Here is a 19,282-nt window from a genome sequence, read left to right on the forward strand (position 1 = left end):
GGCATCTTCTATAAAAAAAAAATTAAAAAAAAGCCATCCTGACAGCACGAGAAGAAAGAACAGAGTAGTATGAGGACGCACCCTGAAGATTATTAGGTTATCCTATAGCAGACATTGAGGATTAGCGCTGATCCCCTTTAGAGATGGCTGTTATGAAGGTCTGTACAAGCTCCAGATCCTGACCACGGGTCTCCTCCTGAGCTGCCCCTACCCTCTGGAATCCTCTACCTCCCCCTAGTTAATAATTTTTATCATTTTTAATCATTTTTGGTGCCCATCTTCAGTCACAAGATGCTGAAAACTGTCACATTTGTTCTTTAAAGAGGGGTCGTGTAGGGTGGGAGTGTTGGATGCAGCAGATGACCCTTCCTCTCCTCCACTCTCGCCCTTACTTGCACCCCCTCCTCCTCGCCTGGCCATAGACTGTCAGCTCTTCGTCTCGTTTCCATGTATCGTAAGGGAACCATTGCAGCCTAGCACAGACGCTATCAAAGGGGGGCCTTGTTTGGAGGGACGTGCGCTGGCTTGTCACGACTCGGGATGACTTTTATTTCAACAGTCGCCAGGTATGTAGAGAATGCGGCCCAGAGAAAAGATGCATTATATGATCGAGCCGGATACGCGGCAGCGACACATCAACTCTCCGGCCATTCAAGTACGAGTGAAAAGTTCAACTAGAAAGGACGGTAGCGTAAATGTAAAGATAATACCGCACAGTCGTGCTGACATCACACAGCACCTCCTGTGCACCTGCACTCACCGACATCCCCACCTGGGTCTTACCTGCCGCCAGCACCATCCACTTCTCCACCTGCTCCCAACACAGGAGCCTTTATGACAACAACCTGCAGACGGCTGCCAGGTAATGAGGGTGCACAGGCTGCTACGTCTTCTCTCCTGTGTCACCTGACTCCCAACCAGGGGGGGGCCCCCTACTGGCCAGACCCCTACCAGCCGGGAAACTTGGAATTTCAAAGTGCAATCTATATCGCCATCTACTGGTCAAATGGATCAAGTGCGACCAAATGGAAACAAATTGCAATGTGGTTCTAACTGCTCCAGGTCACCAAAATATGTTTTTACAATCTCTTCACTTTGCTCCACTCACTCCTAGAGTCCAATATGGGCTTTTGTAAACCTATTCCATTCTTGGAAAGTCATTGTGACCCCCCCATTACTGCTGTTTTTTTGAGACCCCAGAATGAGTAATTTGCCCATTTTTATACATCCACCTGAAGCCTGTACAGCTGCATATCTAGGCTGATCTGCCGCTCAGAACTGTAGGAAAGCTGTGTGACATAACCCTCCAAGAAGCTGCGATGGCAACCACACAGGTAGCTTTAAAAAAAAACAAAAAAAAAAAACAAAAAAAACAGTACAGTCACCTTCCTTAAAGAAGCACTCCTTCTCCTCCTCCCATGAAAGTTTTTATCCTCTTAATATATAGCAATCATCATATTATACAGCACTGTGTACTTAATTGCTTCTTCTTCCTTTCTACCCAGATAATTCTTCTCTTTTCCATTAGGTCTATGACATCACGATTAAAAACTGATGAACTGAATCTTTCTAGACTATATACAAACGGGAGGTCAATTTTCCCTGCGCAACTCATCAGTCACTGCAAAATTCCCTGGCAGGGGGAAGAATTGAGCATCTGGGTCATGATTTGGAGATGGGAATGATTTCTGCAGGGACAAGAGACTTCCTGTTTCTTCATGGGGCAAATTAAAGAAAAGAATAAGCTGGGTAAAAAGGCAAAATGAGCAATTGTAAGTACACAGTGCTGTATAATATGAGAACTAATAAAGAGGATAAAACTTTGATGGGAGGAGGAGAAGGAGGAGGCGTGTTTCTTTAAAGATCCCAATACACATGAGGTTAAAGTCACCCGAAACCCAGCGAAATTGGCGACAGTCTCATGAGCATGGAGGTCGACGTCAATGAACAGACATGTCGGATTTCCAATGTACGGTCTTTTTGCACATGTGCAGTCAGTTGCAATGGAGGATGCTGTTGGATGCTTCCCGTCACAATGTCCTACCATCAGCAGCCATTTTTCGCATGTGAGGGGCGCAAGGGTAGGTGAGGAGGTATGGACGCAAGGTGAAAATTTCAAAAAAAGGTGCAAAACTAAAAATGTTTCTTGTATCATATTCCCAAAGCATCAATTAGCAGGATACTATTTTAAAGCGATGCAGGGAAGAAAAAGATCTACAGTCCAGCTTCTACCAGAATTCACCTTTAAAGGCAATCTGTCAGGCAGTTCACGCTCCCCGTTGCATGGGGATATGCTTTCTAATCGTATATTTAAGCCTACAAGATTCACACCCTTGTGTAAAGTCCCTGTGCTGACCAATGCTTCTTTTTTGGATGGCACACGGACCCATAAAAGATCGTAGATTAATTAACCCGTCCGTGAAAATCATGGATCCAGGTGTACGATCCGTGAGACTCAAGACAATTTTGATACAATTTTGATAAAGATAACAAATTGGACAGCACACAGATGTACAAACGTAGGAATGGGGAGACGGATCTTCGGGGGCAGATCCCCGCCGACTTCTCCCCACCCAGTTCTGTTTGATCGACAGTTTCCCTTTAAGTCTCAATTTCATATGATGCGATGCTATGGATTATCACCATTAAAGGGATTTTCGGTGATAACATTTTGGCATGTCAGGGCTTTACCTGGCGTTTTTCATTGGTGTTAATATGACTTGTCCGTCCATGGAAATATCTATGATGCAGTGTGCGGGCAGGATTCCCATCCCGCACAGCTGGATGTCCTGCGAGTCGTCGGATCCTATGAGTGTATGATCCTGCGGGAGAGACAAAATGGAAAAAAAAAAATTAGGATAATGCGCTCACACATCTGAGAGCTCAGCCTGCCTCCCTTACAATAACTGAGTGCTGTCAATGAATGGAAACATCAAGCTGAAGCAAGGCCGGTCCAATTACTTCTCCAGTCTGGGACACTGTCACCGGCACAATTCTCTCTCCTGTCCGGATAGCTTGCTGCAATGTATCGGTGCAGGGATACAATCTATGGATACAAGTTTTGTACCAACTTTAAGCTTCTGCATGTAATCCAACATGTTTCCATTCACTGACAGCAAGCGCATAATGAAGTAATGTATCAAAGAATGTGAAAAAGTTTCCTGTTATGCAAGAATGACATTATATAGGATTACACCTTTATTTAAAGCCCACAAATCCCCCACACTCACGTAGTCGGTACTGGATTCAGTAACCGGTGTTTCGGCCCCTGTAGTCACAGAGGCGTTTTCTTGCTCATAACTATGGCTGATAAGTAGCCCATGATACTAGCAAAGGCTCCAGCCAAGGCACTTGGGCGGACTCACATACACCGCACGTCTCCCCTGGTCCATTTCCAAGCATATCCCCCTCTCCCCCGCACATTATTCTATCCCAGATAAGACGAACGCTGCTCGCAGGGCCGGGCCGGATCCCACTTTCCAGGAGGGTTTGATTACTAAGCAGATAGAAAACAACAGACTCTAACACTCTGTGCCTTCACCCTGATCAGAGTGTCCCTGACAAAGCACATCCCGCCGGCGATCACACGATAGCGAGATGTTTTCTGCTGGGACCGCAGTTATTTACATGAGGGAGACGGAATCTCAAGAGCTGAGGAGCGTCTATGTATGCGACAAAGTCACTTTGAGAAAAAGTAGGAAAATAACTACAAAAAAGTGACAAAACATAATTACATTTTCTTTTTATATAAAAAAAACAAAATACAAAAACAACAAAAATAATCTATCTATTTTTTTACAAAAATAAAGTAAAAAAAAAAACCAACCCACTGCACAGTTTTATAAAAATCAGCTTCTCTCCATGTATGGCAGCCATTCCATTCCAGTGTCAGTTGAATTCCAACCAGAGTACACCTCATTCTACCTAATGTGCTTCTGATTAGGTGATCACCTGAACCAAATCTTATTTAACAAGGGAAAGTATAAAAAAAACCCTACTGTGGTGTTCACAATCCACTTGCAATAGGACAATCTGGATGGCAAAACAAGTGCTAGTAATATCCCAAAAGTAACAGGAAGGAAAAAAATAACTTTTAACCATGCCAAAGAGTTGAAAAGAAAAGTCTTGAGTGACGAAAACATGGATTTTTGTGAGTACTCATCGTAAAATCCTTTTCTCCGAGACGCTCATTGGGGGACACAGATACAGTGGGTGTATGCTTCTGCCGCTAGGAGGCTGACACTAAGTGAAAAAAAGAGGTTAGCTCCTCCTCCGCAGTATATATCCTCGCCCCTATTGCGGGCGGAAATCAGTTTGGAGCCAAAGCAGTAGAACAACAAATCAGTCTTAATACAGGTACAACATGTCCAAAGGAAAACACCACCCTTATATCAAATAGGTAAACACATACTCATTTAAACAAAACAAGAGCCAACTGGCTAATAGGGTGGGTGCTGTGTCCCCCAATGAGCATCTCGGAGAAAAGGATTTTACGGTGAGTATTCACAAAAATCCATGTTTCTCCTTCGGCTCATTGGGGGACACAGATACTGTGGGACGTCCTAAAGCAGTCCCAGGGTGGGAGATTGACTCACCGATCCAAGCTACATGCACCTCTTGTTTAAATGTGCGCCACCGTTGCTTGGAGAATCCTTCTACCCAGGCTCGCATCCGCCGAGGCCTGAGCATGGATATTATGTTTGGCAAATGTGTGCAGGCTGGACCAGGTTGCTGCCTTGCAAACCTGTTCCGTCGAAGCCTGGTGCCGAAGCGCCCAAGAGGCGCCCACTGCCCTAGTAGAGTGCGCTCCGATCCCTGCTGGAATCGGCGTGCCTCTAATGCGGTAGGACTCCTGAATAGTCAAACGAATCCATGTGGCTATGGTCGACTTTGAGGCAGCGAGTCCCTTTCTGCGCTCTTCAGGGAGCACGAACAGCGTGTCCGTCTGACGAAAGGGTGCCGTCTGCGACACGTACCTCCGGAGGGCTCTTACCAGGTCTAACATGTGAAGAGCCTTTTTCCACCCGGTGTACCGGTGCTGGACAAAATGAAGGCAAAACATCTTCATTAATGTGAAAAAAAGAGGACACGACTTTCTGCAGAAAAGGAGGGCTGGTCTGAGGACCACCCTATACTTATGGAAAGTGAGGAACGGAGCTCGGCAGGATAGAGCCACCAGCTCTGAAACCCGCCTGATGGAAGTGGTGGCCACTAGGGGAACAACTTTCCAGGAAAAGTACCTCAGAGATATCCTAAAGAGGTTCCAATGGAGTTTCATGCAGATCACTTAGGACCATGTTAAGGACCCAGGCGTCCATTGGCACCTTATAGGGAGGTATCAAGTGGGACACTCCCTGGATGAAAAGTCTTCACCTGCAAATTGGTAGCAATTCTGCACTGGAACAGGACGGATAAGGCCGACATTTGTCTCCTGCGGGAACCTGGGGCAAAGCCCGAGTCTAATGCTCTACCGACTGAGCTATCCGGGCTCTCTAAGCCCGACGGGAGAAAAGTCAAGATGTCAGGGATCGAGAATCTCAGCGGAGAAACACCGCGGCCTCGACATCAAGCAAAGAACACCTTCCAGGTGTGGTGATAAATTCATGCTGAAGCAGGCCTCCGGGCGCTAATCATTGTAGCGACCACCTTGCTCCCGAACCCTGCCTGGGTTAGAATCCAAGATTCAACGGCCCTGCCGTCAAACACAGGGTCCCTGAGTTCGGGTGGCACATCGGCCCTCGAGACGGTAGATCTGGGCGCTCTAGCAGGCGCCCAGGAACGTCGGCGAGCAGCTGCATTAGATCTGCGTACCATGCTTGATGGGGCCAGTCTGGGGCCAGCGGAATCGCCGCCCCCCCTTCCGTCTTGATCCCTTTGCTGACTCTCGGGAGTAGTGGCAGTGGGGAAAATAGATATGGGAGGCGAAACTGGTTCCATGGCAGAACCAGCACGTCCACCGCGAATGCCTGCGGGTCCCTGGCCCGAGCGACATATGTGGGCACCTTGGCATTTACTCTGGAAGCCATCAGGTCCACATCCGGAGCTCCCCACGGTTGACAAATCTGCTGGAAGACTTGGGGATGTAGAGACCACTCTCCGGATGCAAGACAATGCCGGCTGAGCAAGTCTGCCGCCCAATTTTCCACGTCAGGGATGTGGACAGCCGAAATCACCGAGTGGTTTGCTTCGGCCCACTGAAGAACGTGCCCCACCTCGCGCATGGCTGTTCTGCCGAATTGCTCGTATCTCCAATAAGTTGATCGGAAGGCGTGCCTCCTGTGGCGACCACCGTTCCTGGGTTGTGTAGTGGCAAAACACCGCTCCCCAACCGAGGAGACTGGCGTCGATTGTCGTTATCAGCCTATGACCTGGAGGGAAAGGTTTCCCCTAGGCCAAAGAGGGAACTGGTTATCCACCATCCGAGCGACTGCCTGGCTTGAGCGGACAGAAAGAGTGGTCGTAAATGGCTGCACATCCAGTTGGAAGAATGTCTCAAGTGGGGTACCACAGGGCTCTGTCCTGGGCCCTGTATTGTTCAACATCTTTATCAACGATTTAGATGAAGGAATTGAGGGTAAACTGATTAAATTTGCTGATGACACAAAGCTAGGAGGGATAGCTAATACTAGAGAAGAGAGAGAGAGGATTCAAAAAGATTTAAATAAACTGGAGAAGTGGGCAGTAACTAACAGAATGGTTTTTAACAGGGAGAAATGCAAAGTACTACATCTGGGCAATAAAAATGAAAAAAGCATATATAGAATGGGAGGAATAGGGCTAAGTGACAGCACATGTGAAAGACTTGGGTATACTAATAGATCACAGACTGAATATGAGTCAACAGTGTGATGCAGCAGCAAAAAAGGCAAATGCAATTCTAGGATGTATTAACAGAAGCATACAGTCTAGATCACGTGAAGTCATTATTTCCCTCTACTCCTCTTTGGTCAGACCTCATCTGGAATATTGTGTCCAGTTTTGGGCACCACATTTTAAAAAAGACATCAACAAACTGGAGCAAGTTCAGAAAAGAGCGACCAGAATGGTGACCGGTCTGCAAACCCTGTCTTATGAGGAAAGGTTGCAGGATTTGGGAATGTTTAGTTTGCAAAAGAGAAGACTGAGAGGAGACTTAATAGCTGTCTACAAATATCTAAAGGGCTGTCACATTGTAGAAGGATCAACTTTATTCTCATTTGCACAAGGAAAGACTAGAAGCAATGGGATGAAACTGAATGGGAAGAGACACAGATTAGATATTAGAAAAAACTTTTTGACAGTTAGAGTGATCAATGAGTGGAACAGGCTGCCACGAGAAGTGGTGAGTTCTCCTTCAATGGAAGTCTTCAAACAGAGGCTGGACAGACATCTGACTGGGATGATTTAGCGAATCCTGCTTTAAGCAGGGGGTTGGACCAGATGGCCCAGGAGGTCCCTTCCAACTCTATGATTCTATGATTCTATGACAGTTGGCACCGCCGATCGAGCGTGAAAGGATTCTTATCCCAGGCTGACACGAGGCGTGCTGCAGGGGGTGACGATGGAACTGGACAAAAGGTATCGCTTCCATTGCTGCCACCATTTTCCCTAGGATCTTCATCCCGAATCGGATGGTATGAGGGACTGGTTGGCGTAGTGTCCGGACTCCCTGCCGGAGACTAGTACCTTTTCCTGAGGAAGAATTACCAACCATCGGCAAGTGTCGAAGATCATACGTAGGAAGAGGATCCTCTGAGCTGGCACAAGGGATGATTTCTTTGCATTGACCAACCATTTAAGCGGCAAGAGTATCTAGCGTGATGTTGCCACCTTCCTCACATGCCCGTATTGACAGCCCTTGACCAAGAGGTCGTCCAGATAAGGCAAGACGACTATGCCTCGAGAATGCAGTGTGGCCATGACAATTGCCATAACCTTTGTGAATACTCTGGGAGCTGTGGCTAGCCCGAAGGGTAGCGCTACAAACTCAAAATGTTGAACGCTGATGGCGAAGCGTAGAAACCTCTGATGAGGAGGAAAAAATGGGAATATGCAGAAATGCATCCTGGTTGTCTATTGAGGCCAATTATTGTCACTGCTTCATGGCCGATATGACTGAACGGAGAGACTCCATCTGGAAAGGTCTGATCCTGATGAATTTGTTCAGAAGCTTCAGGTCCAAAAACAGGCCTGACAGACCCATCCTTTTTGGGAACCGCAAAACGGTTGGAATGGAACCCCTGAGCTCTTCCGTGTTTCGGCACTGGAACAATGACTCCGTTGTGCAGGAGTGACTTGATGGCTCCCAATAGAGCCCTTACCTGGGTATCCACCCTGGGAAGCCGGGAAAGAAAAAAACCATCTTGGAGGGTATCTGACAAATTCTATTTTGTAACCTGAGGACACCAATTCTTTTACCCATATGTCGTGAGCGATGTTGGCCCAGACGTGACGAAAACAGAGTAGGCGGCCGCCCACCTTGCTGGTGTCGTCTGGTAAAGACCTCGAGTCATTTGGCCTATGATCTTTAGGATCTGGGTCCCCTCGATCTGGCCTGTTGAGCACGCAATCTCCCCAATGGGTTGGATCTATAGGAAACCTGCTGCTCCCTATCCTGGTTGGGGTGGCCTTAAGTGGCGGAAATGGGCCCCGTAGTCCACCCGGAGTCTTTTAACGCACGACTCCGGACCGGTCTCCTATTTGGGTCCTGGACCAGGCTTAGGCTGCTTAGCGTCCGCCCCCTAACGAATGCAGTCACGCTCGGCGGCACTGCGAAAGGCCCGAACACGTGCCTGAACCGGGTGACGCAAAGCGGTTTAACCTTTTGTTGAGGGAGAAACCCGCTCTTTTCTCCTGTGGAGTCGGAGATAAGTTGATCCCAACTTTTCTCCAAATAGGTGGCTGCACTGATAAGGCAGGGAAGTCAAGGACTTCTTGGAAGTAGAATCGGCCCGCCATGTCCTCAACCATAGGGCTCTTCAGATAGAGATTGCATTAGCGGCAGCAATTGCTGAACAATTGGCCGCATCCAAAGACGCATTCATTACATAGTCTCCGGCTATCGCCTGCTGACCTGCGACCTCCGAGATCTCCTGCGCGACCTTGTTTAAAGTTTCTGACTATGATAACATGGCCTTAGCTACCCAAGTTGCTGCGAACGAGGGAGCGAGTGCAGACCCTTACGCCTCATATACTGAATGAGCTAGGCTCTCAAAAAGGCAGTCCGTGGGATCTTTTATCGAGGAAACCCTAGGGACAGACAACAGGGTCTTAGTGGCCAGGCATGAAAACGGAGAATCCACTATCGGGGATTCCATCCATTGTTTACGGAAGTCCGGAGCAAACGGATATCTCGTTTTGAGTGCCTTTTAACCCGAGAAAACGCCGGTCTGGACGTTCTCTGTGCCACTGCACTATGTCCTCAAACTCAGGGTGAGAGGAAAAAATTCTGTGCGGCCGCTTCACTCGTTTAAATGCTACTTTATGCCCCGTAGCCACTGCGGGATCATCCTCAATCCCCAGGGTCTGATTGACGGCTTCTATGAGGCTGTCCACTGTTTCACGTGACCCTGGAGTGTCCAGGTCAAGGGGTTCGTCTGAGTCGCAATCTGAGGTCTGCTTGCTATCAACCACTGGTGACGGGGAGCGAGAAGCAGAACTTACGGATGCCGAAGGCACTGGATGGACTGGGCAACACCGTGTGGATTCATTTCCCCCGATTCTGCCTGGAGTGAGAGCGGCCCCTGCAGGCCAGAGGCTCCTGTGAGGTGGAGGTTCCCTCTAAAGGCTGCGAGACACTGTCCCTGCCCCTATCTGGGGCTTGAAGGGATTCTATTGGTCTCGTAAGCGACGCCATGTACTGTGACAGTGATCGGGCCCACTCCGGGGGATTTGACACATTGGTCGCGGTCGCAGGGGAGGGCTCCTGGGCGCGTTTGGATTCGCAGGCTTCGCATAAACGCTTGCTCTGCGCCCGCGGAAACGGCAGCGTAAAAGAACGTGCGTCTTTGCTTTTTCGGACATGCTGTATCTGTCCGCTGCTGGGGATATGGGGAAGAGGTAGCCCCTCGTTTCTCCCTATAGCGTGGCCTCTCGGGCAGCACTTACCCCAGTTTTGCGCCCCCCCCGCCTGGATGCTTCCTTTAAATCGCGCGTCAACATCTGTAGCGCGCACCAGCCTGTAAAAACCGCTCTAGGGGCGGTACTCCCGCTTTGCTCCGAAGCCTGGGCCTCGATTTTACCGCCGCCCAGTGCGGGGCGAGCTGCTGGAAGTGACATGCGGCCCCGAGGGCGGAACTTCCAGCCGCGGCCTAGTTCCGGCCGAAGCCGCGGCCTCAATTTTTCCCCTACCTGACCCGGGGGGGGGGTGGAGGTACCAAAAAATGGCGCTACTAACCGGCACGGCGTTCCTGTCCCAGGCTGCCGCCTGACGATCCAGCCCTTCTCTTGCAGGGCTAGTGGTCGCCGAGCCGTGGGCTCCAGCCCGAAATCTTCGCAGGAGCCCTCCCCGACCCTCTCCTCACCGATGATCTTCTCAGCCTGAGCGCAGGTATGTGAGGGGGTCTTTGATAAAAAATAGGATGGTGCAAGCACCCTAACTCCATCTAACCCCTTCAGGGGGTGAGGAGAGGGACCATCCGCCGCCTTGCAGCACCGCCGTCTAGCGTTGGTGGAGTAGAGGGGGCCGCACAGACTAGTCTTGTGCCTCTGTGCAAGCCCATGGTTTCAATACCTTGGGGTGGACAGGGCTAAGTCTGGCATAATTTCCCACTTCGCGGGAAAGGATACGTGGAGGGATACTCGCACGTGCTCGCCCGTTGATAGTTTGGGGAAATCGGATCCTTTCACTAGGATGCGTTGCCCCTGTCTTATCTTCACAAAATGAAGAAAAAAATTGAAGTCTGGGGAAAAAGATCCAGATATGTCCCACGGTGCGGGAAAGGATACGCGGAGACGATACTCAACGCATGCTCGCCCGTTGATGGTTTGGGGAAATCGGACCCTTTCAATAGGATCCGTTGCCCCTGTCTCATCTTCATAGTAAAAATAAAATAAAAATAAAATATAAAGTCTGGAGCAAAACCAGACGTGTGTGCCTCCATGGACACTAAGCAAAAAACTGATTTCCGCCCGCAATAGGGGCGAGGGTGTACACTGCGGAGGAGGAGCTAACTGTTATGAGCTCATTTTCTCCTTCACCTTTGATGTCCGATGAACTCCCTCTGCTGGTGAAAGGAGGTAGTGAAATTGATTTGGATGGGAAAAACCTGTCATCTGAACAAGTGGCGTGTGATTGGACATCCGGAATCTCTGAGTGGATATAAGGCCGCCGATGTCCTGCTGGGTTGCTGGTGATCCTCTCTGCTCTGAGCTCTGGCCTCCAGTTTAGTCCTGTCTACTAAAGCTAAGTTTTTGCTCTGCTATTGTTCCATGAGATTTTGTCTGGTTTACTTAGTGTTTGTGTTCAGCCAGCCCTGGTTGGGACTGGCTGAACTCCATTTTTGTCTCTGATTAGTTGATCTCTTTGCTCTGTTTTCAGAATATACCTGAGTGCTGATATAGTGATTTTGAAGTCTAGTGACTTCAGGGCCTTTTCTATCAGACGTGTTGGACATTATTTTTGGCAGGGTTTTTGCGTGATTGCAGACAGTTGCTTTTCTTTCCTGTCCTATCTAGTTAGTGAGGGCCCCATCGTTTGCGCAGCCTGTCTTTCTGTCTGTGTTTTCATCTGTTTTCACCGTCAATACATGTTGGGGGCTGTCTATTGCTTTGGGGTCTGCTCTGGGGCAGTTTAGATTTCCCCTTTCTTTCTTTAGGTTTATTTAGTTCTCCGGATGTGAACGAGGTGTCTAGGACCACCGTAGGAACACCCCAAGGCTACTGTTAGTTGTTGTGAATAGGATCAGGGGTCTGCAATCCGCTAGCTACCAACCTCTCCGGTTTTCTGGACTTAGCTTGTATTTTTTGTTTTTTCCTCCTCCGGTGACTCATTCATAACAGCTAACCTTTTTTTTCACTTAGTGTCAGCCTCCTAGCGGCAGAAGCATACAGTCATGGCCAAAAGTTTTGAGAATGACACAAATATTATATTTTCACATGATCTGCTGCCCTCTGGTTTTTATGTGTGTTTGTCAGATGTTTTTATCACATACAGAAATATAATTGCAATCATATTATGAGTAACAAAAGGTTATATTGACAGTTAGAATGAGTTAATGCAGCAAGTCAATATTTGCAGTGTTGACCCTTCTTCTTCAGGACCTCAGCAATTCTCCCTGGCATGCTCTCAATCAACTTCTGGATCAAATCCTGACTGATAGCAGTCCATTCTTGCAAAATCAATGCTTTTATTTTGTCTGAATTTGAAGGTTTTTGTTTGTCCACCCGTCTCTTGATGATTGACCACAAGTTCTCAATGGGATTAAGATCTGGGGAGTTTCCAGGCCATGGTCCCAAAATCTCTATGTTTTGTTCCCTGAGCCATTTAGTTATCACCTTTGCTTTATGGCAATGTGCTCCATCATGTTAAAAATGGCATTGTTGATCGCCAAACTGCTTTTGGACGGTTGGGAGAAGTTGCTCTTGGAGGACATTCTGGTACCATTCTTTATTCATGGCTGTGTTTTTAGGCAAGACAGAGAGAGCCCATTCCCTTGGCTGAGAAGCAACCCCACACATGAATGGTTTCAGGATGCTTGACAGTTGGCATGAGACAAGACTGGTGGTAGCACTCACCTGGTCTTCTCCGAATAAGCCGTTTTCCAGATGTCCCAAACAATCGAAAAGGGGATTCATCAGAGAAAATGACTTTACCCCAGTCCTCAGCAGTCCAATCCCTGTACCTCTTGCAGAATATCAGTCTGTCCATGATGTTTTTCCTGGAGAGAAGTGGCTTATTTGCTGCCCTCCTTGAGACCAGGCCTTGCTCCAAGAGTCTCCGCCTCACAGCGCGTGCAGATGCACTCACACCTGCCTGCTGCCATTCCTGAGCAAGCTCTGCACTGCTGGTAGCCCGATCCGCAGCTGAAACACTTAAGAGACGGTCCTGGCGCTTGCTGGTCTTTCTTGGGCGCCCTGGAGCCTTTTTGGCAACAAGGGACCCTCTCTCCTTGAAGTTCTTGATGATGCGATAGATTGTTGACTGAGGTGCAATCTTTCTAGCTGCGATACTCTTCCCTGTTAGGCCATTTTTGTGCAGTGCAATGATGACTGCATGTGTTTCTTTAGAGATAACCATGGTTAACAGAAGAGAAACAATGATGCCAAGCACCAGCCTCCTTTTAAAGTGTCCAGTGGTGTCATTCTTACTTAATCATGACAGATTGATCTCCAGCCCTGTCCTCATCAACACCCACACCTGTGTTAATGGAGCAATCACTGAAACGATGTAAGCTGGTCCTTTTAAGGCAGGGCTGCAATGATGTTGAAATGTGTTTTGGGGGATAAAGTTAATTTTCTAGGCAAATATTGACTTTGCAAGTAATTGCTGTTAAGCTGATCACTCTTTATAACATTCTGGAGTATATGCAAACTGCCATTAGAAAAAATAAAGCAGTAGACTTTGTAAAAATTAATATTTGTGTCATTCTCAAAACTTTTGGCCATGACTGTACACCCACAGTATCTGTGTCCCCCAATGAGACGAAGGAGAAAGAAGGGCTCAATTCTGGCTTTACTAGCAAAGGGATACAGTGAGTCATGTTGCCTTCATCCTTAAAATTTCTAAGACGGCAGTCCATTACAACAAGGTCAAGCAGCAGACATTGGGGACAACAAAGCTACAGACGGGCAGAGGGCGAAAACGACTCGCCACTGACCGTGATGACCGTCATCTCATTCAAATGTCACTCAGCAACCGCAGAATATCATCAAGTGACCTACAAAAGGAATGGCAAATGGCAGCTGGGGTGAAGTGCACGGCAACAACAGTTCATAACAGGCTCCTAGAGGCAGGACTGAAATCATGTAGAGGTTGAAAGAAGCCTTTCATCAATGAGAAGCAAAGGAGAGCCAGGCTGAAGTTTGCCAAAGACCATAAGGATTTGACTACTGAGGACTGGAGTAAGGTAATCTTCTCTGATGAGTCTAATTTTCAGCTTTGCCCAACACCTGGTCGTCTAATGGTTAGACGGAGACCTGGAGAGGCGTACAAGCCAGTGTCTTGCACCCACTGTGACATTTGGTGGAGGACTGGTGATGATCTAGAGATGCTTCAGCAAGCCTGGAATTGGGCAGGTTAATCTTTGCAAAGGACGTATGAAGCCGCATACAAACAAGGTTATCCTGGAAAAACAGTTGATTCATTCTGCTCAGGCAATGTTGCCCAACTTTTTCCAGCAGGACAATGGACCATGCCACACAGCTAGGTCAATGTGTGGATGAAGGACCACCACATCAAATCCCTGTCATGGCCAGCGCAATCTCCAGGCCTGAACCCCATTGAAAACCTCTGGAATGTAATGAAGAGGAAGATGGATAGTCACACGCCATCAAACAAAGAAGAACTGTACTCACACATAATATATATATATACACACACACACACACACACACACATATGTACATATATATATATACACATACATACATACATACACACACATATACACAGGGATTTTTGTGATAAACTCACCGTAAAATCCTTTTCTCTGAGACGCTCATTGGGGGACACAGATACTGTGGGTGTATGCTTCTGCCGCTAGGAGGCTGACACTAAGTGAAAAAAAGAGGTTAGCTCCTCCTCCGCCGTATACACCCTCGCCCCTATTGCAGACGGAAATCAGTTTGGTGCCAAAGCAGTAGGAGGACAACAAAATCAGCCTTAATACAGGTACAACATGTCCAGAAAAAAGACCACCCTTATATCACAAATAAATGCGTATAAATTAAACAAAATAGAAGCCAACTTGGCTAGTAGGGTGGGTGCTGTGTCCCCCAATGAGCGTCTCGGAGAAAAGGATTTTACGGTGAGTTTATCACAAAAATCCCTGTTTCTCCTTCGCCTCATTGGAGGACACAGATACTGTGGGACGTCCTAAAGCAGTCTACCCAGGCTCACATCCGCCGAGGCCTGAGCATGGATATTATAATGTTTGGCAAAAGTGTGCAGGCTGGACCAGGTTGCTGCCTTGCAAACCTGTTCCGTCGAAGCCTGGTGCCGAAGCGCCCAAGAGGCGCCCACCGGCCGAGTAGAGTGCGTTCTGATCCCTGCTGGAATCGGCGTGCCTCTAATGCGGTAGGACTCCTGAATAGTCAAACAAATCCATCTGGCTATGGTCGATTTCCAGGCAGCAAGTCCCGTCCTGCGCCCTTCAGGGAGCACGAACAGCGTGTCCGTCTGACGAAAGGGTGCTGTCCTCGACACGTACTTCTGGAGGGCTCTTACCAGCTCTAACGTGTGAAGAGCCTTTTCCACACGGTGCAGCGGTGCTGGACAAAATGAAGGCAAGACAACATCCTCATTAATGTGAAATGAGGACACGACCTTAGGCAGAAAAGGAGGGGCTGGTCTGAGCACCACCTTATCCTTATGGAAAGTGAGGAACGGAGCTTGGCAGAATAGGGCCGCCAGCTCTGAAACCCGCCTGATAGAAGTGATGGCCACTAGGAACACCACTTTCCAGGAAACGTACCTCAAAGAGACCTCCTCAAGTGGTTCAAATGGAGCTTCCTGCAGAACACTTAGGACCAGGTTAAGGTCCCAGGCATCCATAGGCGCCTTATAGGGAGGTACTAAGTGGGAGACTCGCTGGATGAAAGTCTTAACCTGCAAATTGGTAGCAATTCTGCGCTGGAACAGGACGGATAAGGCCGATATTTGTCTCGAGGGAACTTGGGGCCAAGCCCGAGTCTAGGCCCGACTGGAGAAAGGCCAAGATGTTGGGAATCGAGAATCTCAGTGGAGAAACACTCTGGCCTCGACACAAAGCAAAGAACACCTTTCAAGTGTGGTGGTAAATTCGTGCTGAAGCAGGCTTCCGGGCGCTAACTATTGTAACGACCACCTTGCTCCCAAACCCTGCCTGGGTTAGAATCCAAGATTCAACGGCAATGCCGTCACACACAGGGCCCCTGAGTTCGGGTGGCAAATCGGCCCTTGAGAAAGTAGATCTTGGAGCTCTGGCAGTCACCAAAGAATGTTGGCGAGCAGCTGCATTAGATCTGCGTACCACGCTCGACGGGGCCAGCAGAAATCGCCGGAACCCCTTCCATCTTGATCTTTTTGATGACTCTCGGGAGTAGTGGCAGTGGGGGAAATAGATATGGGAGGCGGAACTGGTTCCATGGCAGAACCAATGCATCCACAGCGATTGCTTGCGGGTCCCTGGCCCGAGCGACATATGTGGGCACCTTGTCGTTCACTGGATGCCATCAGGTCCACATCCGGAGTTCCCCACGATTGACAAAACTGCTGGAAGACCTCGGGATGTAGTGACCACTCTCGGGACGCAAGACCCTGCCGGCTGAGAAAGTCTGCCGCCCAGTTTTCCACGCCCGGGATGTGGCCTGCCGAAATCACCAAGTGGTTTGCTTCAGCCCACTGAAGAACGTGCCCCACCTCTCGCATGGTTGCTCTGCTGCGGGTGCCCCCTTGGTGATTTATGGAAGCCACAGCCGTGGCGTTGTCCGATTGGATCCAGACGGGGCGGCCTGCTAAGTGATGAAACTGCTGCAGAGCCAGCCGAATTGCTCGTATCTCCAATAAGTTGATCGGGAGGCGTGCCTCCTGTGGTGACCACCGTCCCTGGGTCGTGTGGTGGCGAAACACCACTCCCCAGCCGAAGAGACTGGCATCGCTTGTTATCACAAACCATTGGTCTGGAAGGGGGGGGGGGGAAGGGTTTCCCCTGGGTCAGAGAGGATCTGGTTATCCACCATCCGAGCGACTGCCTGACTTGAGAGGACAGTCGGGACCGCCGATTGAGCGTGAAAGGATTCTTGTCCCAGGCTGACAAGAGAGCGTGCTGCAGGGGGTGAGAATGGAACTGGGCGAACGGTATTGCTTCCATTGCTGCCACCATTCTTCCTAGAATCCTCATCCCGAAACAAATGGTATGAGAGACTGGTTGGCGAAGAGTCTGAACTCCCTGCCGGAGAGCTAGGGCTTTTTCCTGAGGGAGAATCACCAAACCCTCGGCAAGTGTCGAAGACCATTACTAAGAAGGAAATCCTCTGAGCTGGCACAAGGGATGACTTCTTCGCATTGACCAACCACCCTAAGCAGGCAAGAGTATCTAGCGTGATGTTGACATTTCCCTCGCATGCCCATCTTGAAGGGCCCTAGACCAATAGGTCGTCCAAGTAAGGCAAGACGACTATGCCTTGAGAATGCAATATGGCCATGACAACTGTCATAACCTTTGTGAACACTTTGGGAGCCGTGGCTAACCCGAAAGGTAGCGCCACGAACTGAAAATGTCGACCGTTGATGGCGAAACGCATGAACCTTTGATGAGGAGGAAAGATGGGAATATGCAGATATGCGTCCTGGATGTCGACCGAAGGCAAGTATTCTCCCTGCTCCATGGCCGATATTGATGAATTTGTTCAGAAGTTTGAGGTCCAAAACAGGTCTGACAGAGCCGTCATTTTTGGGAACTGCAAACAGGTTGGAATAGAAGCCCTGAGCCCTTTCGTGCTCTGGCACGGGAACAATGACCCCGTTGCGCTGGAGCAATTCGATGGCTCCCAACAGAGCTCTTGCCTGGGTATCCACCCTGGGAAGACGAGAAAGAAAAAAAAAAAAAACGTTTTGGAGGGTTTCTGACAAACTATTTTGTAAACCGAGGCGACCAACTCCTTTACCCATGTGTCGCCTGCGGCACTGAACTAGACATGGCAAAACCAGAGTAGTCAGCCGCCCACCTTGCTGGTGTCATCTGGTAAACGCCTTGAGTCATTTGGCTGACGATCTTTGGGATCTGGATCCCCTCGATCTGGGCTACTGAGTATGCATTCTCCCCAATGGGTTGGTTCTATGAGACCTGCCGCTCCCTATCCTGGTTGGGGCGGCCTGAAGCGGTGGAATTGGCCGCTGTGGTCCACCCGGGGTTGCAAAAGGCCCGAAAACGTGCCTGAAAAGGGTGGCGAAAAGGTGGTTTGATCTTTTGTTGAGGGAGAAAACCGCTCTTTCCTCCTGTGGAGTCGGAGATAAGTTGATCTAACTTCTCCCCAAATAAACAGCCGCACTGATAGGGCAGGGAAGCATTGGAAGTAGAATCGGCCCGCCATGTCCTTAACCATAGAGCTCTTCTGATAGAAATTGCGTTAGCGGCAGCAAGTGCCAAGCAATTGGCCGCAACCAAAGAAGCATTGATTACGTAGTCCCCGGCCATCGCTATCTAACTTGAGATCTCCGATATCTCTGCAGGTAGCTCTTGCTCCTGCGCGACCTTGTTTAATGACTGACCATGAGATCATGGCATTGGCTACCCAAGTTGCTGCGAACGAGGGAGAGAGCGCTGATCCTGACGCCTCATATACTGAGCGAGCTAAGCTCTCTATGAGGCGATCCGTGGGATCCTTAATAGAGGAACCACTAGGTACGGATAACAGAGTTTTAGTGGCTAGGCGTGACACCGGTGGATCCACCATCGGAGATTCCGTCCATTTTTTTACGGAGGTCTGGGGCAAATGGATACCTTGCTTCGAGTGCCTTTTGACCCGAGAAACGCCTGTCTGGTCGTTCCCTGTGTCGCTGCACTATGTCCTCAAACTCAAGGTGAGAGGAAAAAATTCTGTACGGCCGCTTTACTCGCTTAAACGCCACCTTATGTCCTGTAGCCGCTGCAGTATCATCCGCAATCCCCAAGATCTGATTGACGGCTTCTATGAGGCTGTCCACTGTCTCACGTGAACCTGGAGCATAAAGGTCAAGGGGCTCGTCCGAGTCGAAATCTGAGGTCTGCTCGCTATCAACCACTGGTGATGGGGAGCGAGAAGCAGATCTTACAGATGCCAAAGCAACGGATGGACTGGGCGACACTGCGTGGATTCTCTTCCCCCGGGTCTGCCTGGAATGAGAGCGGCCCCTGCAGGCCGAAGGCTCTAGTGAGGTGGAGGTTCCCTCTAAGGCCGGCGAGCCACTGTCCCTGCCCCTATCTGGGGCCTGAAGGGACTCGATTGCCCTCGTAAGCGACGCCATGGACTGTGACAGTGATAGGGCCCACTCCGGGGGGGTTCGGGACCTCGGTCGCAGTCGCAGGGGAGGAGGTAGCACCTCGTTTTCCCTGTAGCGTGGCCTCTCAGGCAGCACTTACCCCAGTCCTGTGCCCCCACGTTCCTGGAAACCTCCACACCAAAA

The 19,282-nt window shown here is 49.3% G+C and overlaps 1 protein-coding gene across 3 annotated transcripts in view; it reads right to left on the reverse strand.

Moving 5' to 3' along the window:
* Positions 1-19,282, reverse strand: part of KIF13B (kinesin family member 13B) — a 183,772-nt gene that overhangs the window by 91,672 nt on the left and 72,818 nt on the right. For all 3 annotated transcript variants that reach the window (XM_073586354.1, XM_073586355.1, XM_073586356.1), the window contains exon 14: positions 2,692-2,822. In XM_073586354.1, the coding sequence (XP_073442455.1) occupies positions 2,692-2,822 (131 nt within the window). The remainder of the gene's footprint in view (positions 1-2,691; positions 2,823-19,282) is intronic.

Source organism: Dendrobates tinctorius, unplaced genomic scaffold, assembly GCF_039654945.1.
Source record: "Dendrobates tinctorius isolate UK_male_01 unplaced genomic scaffold, ASM3965494v1 ptg000093l, whole genome shotgun sequence".
Taxonomy (NCBI): Eukaryota; Metazoa; Chordata; class Amphibia; order Anura; family Dendrobatidae; genus Dendrobates; species Dendrobates tinctorius.